Below are 5,511 nucleotides of genomic sequence, written 5' to 3' on the forward strand. Positions count from 1 at the left end.
CAAATGCATTTATATGTATATTAATTATTTCAAATCAGTCTAGCAAAGTGCAAAGTGTTGAACTTTCAGCATAATCTGCATAAGCACCGCTAGATAAATACATTCCCAATCAGCAAAAACTGCCTCGGTTAGAGAGATCACCTCGGGATGGATTTTAATAGAAAAAATCCCCAATCACTTTATGAAAAGAAGGCAGTTTTTCATTAGAGTTTTATGCACATCATTCTCAAACTAGCCGGGTATTTTGGGGCACTGCCACAAGCGAGGCCCCATTGTTTCTGATCGACACATCAACGTCTCGAATAATTAACGCTCCATAAGTTCGGTATGTCCCGGTCTATAATTAAACAATGACCGCTGATTTGGTACAATTAGATACGTGAAATTCCAACTTGAAAATCAATAGATGTTTGACAGATGTGATGAGCGCTAAAGAATGGCGATTTAAGCCTTTGTAACCTGATCGCCGACCGCAATGGCTTAATTACAGTAGTCGCTGTTAAGTTCGACACCGAATGGTACATTCCTGGCCAATATGGATCATATACCTGTTGGTATGGCGCCAATTTACAACATATGTTCTAGACACTTTCGGCGTTGTAAAATGGCCCCAACAAGGGGAGGTGCTGGTGGTAGAGCAAAAAGGAGAAAAGAGCTGGGAAAAGATTAATTTTCATCCTAGATACTCTCACCAACACTTTCCAAGCGAGCCCAGCGGCAATAACAACTGTGACCAGAAAATGGGGACAACAGCCTACAGAAGTAGACATACTATCAACATGACCGGGGATGAACCTACAACCAACAGATGGATTTCGGAAAAACTTACGACGTGCTGGGAGGAGGCACAGCAGCTTCCTAAAGCAAAGCCGCATGCAGATCCTAGACATCCAGTACGTAAGAAAGAATTGCGAGAAATTAGTAGGCAACAAACAAGGAGAATTGGGGTCTTAGTATCAATAAGCCCACGAGCAGATGATAGAACAACGAAGATAGAACAACTCTATAAATAATGAAGTCCTACCAAATCAATTCATGCTTAGCCCGTTCAAAAAACTTCTGGAGCTGATTGAACATATAGAACTATTGAAAGAGTAGAACAGTAGGACCCAAATGGAACCTCAATGAAGAAAGTGTTTTTATGGGTAACAGAACAGTCGAGCAGAAACCTACACAACCTCAGCTCAGGACATCAGCTCTGGACGCTTCATTCAAGAACATTTCCCTCACAGCACTGATTACAATATAGACACATATTTAGGAAAAAAGGTCTAGGTTGTTACATGAGATGAGACACTATCAGCTTCAGTTTGTTGTGGTAGAGATAGATGCTTTAATTTACAGAATAGCTTCGAATTATCTCAATTAGAATAGCGAACAGTTTGTTTGGGTGGAAAACAATGCAAGAGCTGAGTTATTGGATGCTCAAATGATAAATAACCCAGACCAACCCTTTTTCGTAAAATTAATCGAGCCGAATATACTTTCTGGTAGACAATTTGGTCGACTATCTTGACACAATTGGACGCTCGGTTTCGTATCGTCGTTGTCTCGTGTCAAACGCCTTTCCACATTGTTAAGACACATTAGCGGCCCCGAAAGAACATATAACATTATCATTTAGATGAATTAGACAGCTCGGCCTAACACGGAATACATTTTTAAAGACGTGTCAAGATTGGTTTTGTGTATCAATCATTGTGTCATGCGGGTCATCTCGCAGGTCAGCCTCATTTTCGATCGGGAAAGACATCCATTTTGGCACCGTGTGATACCTGCTTGTTGTACTCAATTAGAGTTGATAGATTCGTTTTTTCATATTAACGATAGTGATTTTCATTAAACACACTAAGTGCTTGTGAGTGTAGGAGAAACGCAGCCTTTGCCCAACTAGAGGTCAGTCAGATCATGAAAGTTTAGCTGATCTTTTTGAGGATTTAATGATAGGCCTGAAAATTCAAATTTCCAAAACCCTGTTACAACAGGGAGCACATTCTCGGTCATCCGGCAGTATTTTTTATTAAATGCAAGTGATCGGAGTAAAATTGCAATAACACGTTCTAATTTTATCAAATATGAAGCCAATCTTGAGATTGAAACTAAATTAATTTAGTTTCAATAGAAATAAATTGTTCTAATTTCAGTATTAATAAAAGCTGGGAAATTGGATAAAAGCTCGCACTAGATAGGAATAATTAGTGACTTTCATCGTCATTATTCACATTCCAAATTAAAATCAAATCCTGGGTTCTTCATCATTTATTGTCTATATACGAAATACATATAAATACGAAATTTTCATATGAAAATACATGCCAAGGCGTAAAGTAGCAACAACGCTACACATTGAAACTGATGATGGTGGAAAACACCGAAACGTTTTTTTAATTGATAAATAGACAATAAATGACTGAAGAACCCAGGATTTGATTTTAATTTGGAATCATCAATGGTAAAGACAGTAAATAAACGTATATAAGTAGTAAGTGAATGAAAGTTACAAGAGAAGAAGTTTTGAGGAGAAAGATTCAAGAAGCTTTAAAACGCAAGATTACCAACTTCATAACCGCATATTGTAAAACTATTTAAAGCTAAATGAAGTACAAGAATCTTAAATCATTTTTAAACGCGATATTTGTGAAGCAAGAAAATAAAGTACCCGATTAACAAAAAATGCACATCCATAATCAACTAAACAAATTTTGATTGATTAATCAACTTAATTCATCAGGATTTGCTTACCTCGAATTTCTTATCGCACGTTATTAATTATTGTTGCAAATATCGGATTTTGCATAAAAATTCAATCTAATAGTGGTTTTTAAATCGAAAACAGATAAGAAATTGTGATTAATAAATTATTTTTAAAGCACGAAAGCAATGGCGCATTGGATTATTCCGCTGTAAAGAATATTTATTTTGTTGTAAACGGTATATTTTCTACCGACTTTAATTAACATATAAAGAGTCAAATCTTAAATTTGAAAGACTTTCTTCTAATTTTTAAACAACTTATACGTATGTTAGATACCATTTGCACTGGATCCTACACGAAAGATTAGCTATGTTTAATTTGAGACTAAAAAAGAGTGGAAAATAACCGAGAAATTAAAGAGCTGGAAGGAAAATAGCCGCGTGTTGCCTTAAATTTGAGGTTCAAGATATGAAATGTTTTTTCTCAATCCTCACATTTAAAAAAGTCCACAAAATTCAATTATTTTTCGTATTGATGCTAAACCGAAAAACGAAATTTTCAGAAGCCTAAGTCCCAATTCAAATATATTTTCAAAAAGATTCAAAGAGAAAAAAGATTCAACTTTTCATTCTTCACTTTCTTGATTCAACAACTTTTTGCGGCAAACGTCCATACAGAACGAGAAAACATAAATTAATTCCTTGAAATTGTAATGACTTGAAGGCTCAAGTCGCCTTCTTTAGTGTAAAAATATTTCAAAATTCGGAATATTGGACTCACCCAGCATTGTTCCAGCACCGCCAAAAACAGTCCACTTACCTGCAATCAAATATAAATAAATATTAGAATATGAAGGCAAATTTGCAGGGTTTTTTATAGTTCAACTTTAAATTTCATCGCAGATTGTGTTAAGTTGAAGGCAAGTAGCTGTACAAATTATGCTGCAATTAAAACTGCAATAGAAATCCTGATGTGCAGATGAACATTTCCGACTATCGACCTAATCAAGAAGATAAAATTAAATTTGTTTTGCTGTTTTTAAACTTTTGATCAACCTCTAGATTTTCCTTTGATTGAGTTTCCAGTAAACCAAAGTGTTTTTTAGCTCCCACACATAAACAGCACTGCCTTTTAAGCAAAACCTCATAACGATCAGCTCTCCACATCGATCATCTCGAGCTTCCTGTGAACGGCGACATGGTCGCCGTATTAGTCCAATCGATCCCTATAAGTCCCTTGTAGTATTTTTATTCGACTACAAATTGGTTTACGATGATCTAGTTTACCATAGTTTTAATGGTATAGGAACTCATCGACGCGCACATCGGAATTTTTATCGTTTTCGGTTCCATGTCGAAGGTTTTTTCTGCAACCACTTGTCGCACCTTGGACTTTACTGTTTTAGATTTTTATTTTCGTCTCATTGCCTGGCTACACCATTTCGACGAACTCTGATGAAACGTGCAACAATTGCAAATCGCTGATGATCCTTTGAGGCAACTGGTCGGACGTAATCCGTAAAACCTGGCGACGTATTTAAATCATGTCTAAACCCAATAGGACGGATGATTAATGAGATGCCGACCATCAGATAACACGTATTAATGAATCAAATCAATGTATCTCTTAGAAAACTAATTTATACATGTCAGAGAGACCTAAAGTAACACTATCTTTAACACCATCCTTGCGGTGTTAACATGGCTTAGGCTTTTAATCTTTCCGTATTTGATAGTTACAGGGTGTATAAAGCGGCCCTGTGGTCGACATCAATGGATAGCCGGTGTCAAGTCCGTTTCCTATGTGAAATTGCAATGAAATTTTAGACGATGTCACTTTTCCGACTAAACATGGTCGCTCACCATGAAGGCATTTAGATCCCGAGAAATACGCATACAAGCTATTCATTAGATCTTTTTTCGTTCCGGAGAAAAATTGCTAGGAAAGATTTACTCCCGTTCTTTAGAAGCTGCCCATCAGATTACCCCAACTGCTTCTGTAATATGAGTATTTCTTGAACTTCATTATTGTGGGGTAGAAATGATTAAAGCTAAGTGGAAAAAGTTTGGACAAAGAAACGAAGGCAACGGTTACCACTGAAGATCTCAGTATCAATTTAGCAGATTACAGTCTCTGAATTAGTGATTGTAGTCAAATGCAAGGCTCCTAATCTGCAGAGGAGAATTTTTCAGAAGATCCATCTAAATTAGTCTAGAGAAGCAAAGTTTTGTTGTCTCGAAGTTTGATAGTTGAGCAACATTTTTCAAAATATCTGGAGTTAGTCCATGGGTTGATTACCTCTGCCAGTAGTTCAAGGTTTGTCGATATTAAATATATTTAAGCAATGAGGCTCAAAGGCAATGAACTTCTTTAGAGAAATGGGGTTTTATGAAAAAAATTGACCGATGTCTTTCATTTCTGGGGATGTTTTAAAAACTCTTACCCAAAAATCTCCTCATTGCACATATTTTACTCGGATTCATTCAGAAGTTCCCAGAGGAGATCCTTCTAACCGAATGCAAAAATTTATGTTATTTCTCCTATAGCCTTAGAGAGTTCATTTATACTTACATGCAATACTGAATATCTGATTTTCATAATAATAAAGTCTTGTTGCAGATCATCCCATAAAATATGTAGAAAACTCGATCAATATGGATTTCAAAACTAAAAGAGGTACGAAAGAAGCACTGTTGGCCTTCAACGTGTTTTAACGAAAAAACTTCTACCGATCATAAAGAAACTCAGCACCAAAACCACAGCATCAGGAGAGTGCGATATCAGCTAGTGAAATAAATTCATTAGCAAAGAAACTG

At 36.2% G+C, this 5,511-nt stretch overlaps 1 protein-coding gene across 1 annotated transcript in view; it reads left to right on the forward strand.

Moving 5' to 3' along the window:
* Positions 1-779: 779 nt before the first annotated feature.
* Positions 780-5,511, forward strand: part of LOC125504379 — a 13,902-nt gene continuing 9,170 nt past the window's right edge. The window contains exon 1 of the mRNA XM_048666250.1: positions 780-897. Coding sequence (XP_048522207.1) covers positions 780-897 — 118 coding nt within the window. The remainder of the gene's footprint in view (positions 898-5,511) is intronic.

The sequence above is a fragment of the Dendroctonus ponderosae genome, unplaced genomic scaffold (assembly GCF_020466585.1).
Source record: "Dendroctonus ponderosae isolate FM_Combo_2020 unplaced genomic scaffold, Dpon_F_20191213v2 Dpon_F_20191213_43, whole genome shotgun sequence".
Taxonomy (NCBI): domain Eukaryota; kingdom Metazoa; phylum Arthropoda; class Insecta; order Coleoptera; family Curculionidae; genus Dendroctonus; species Dendroctonus ponderosae.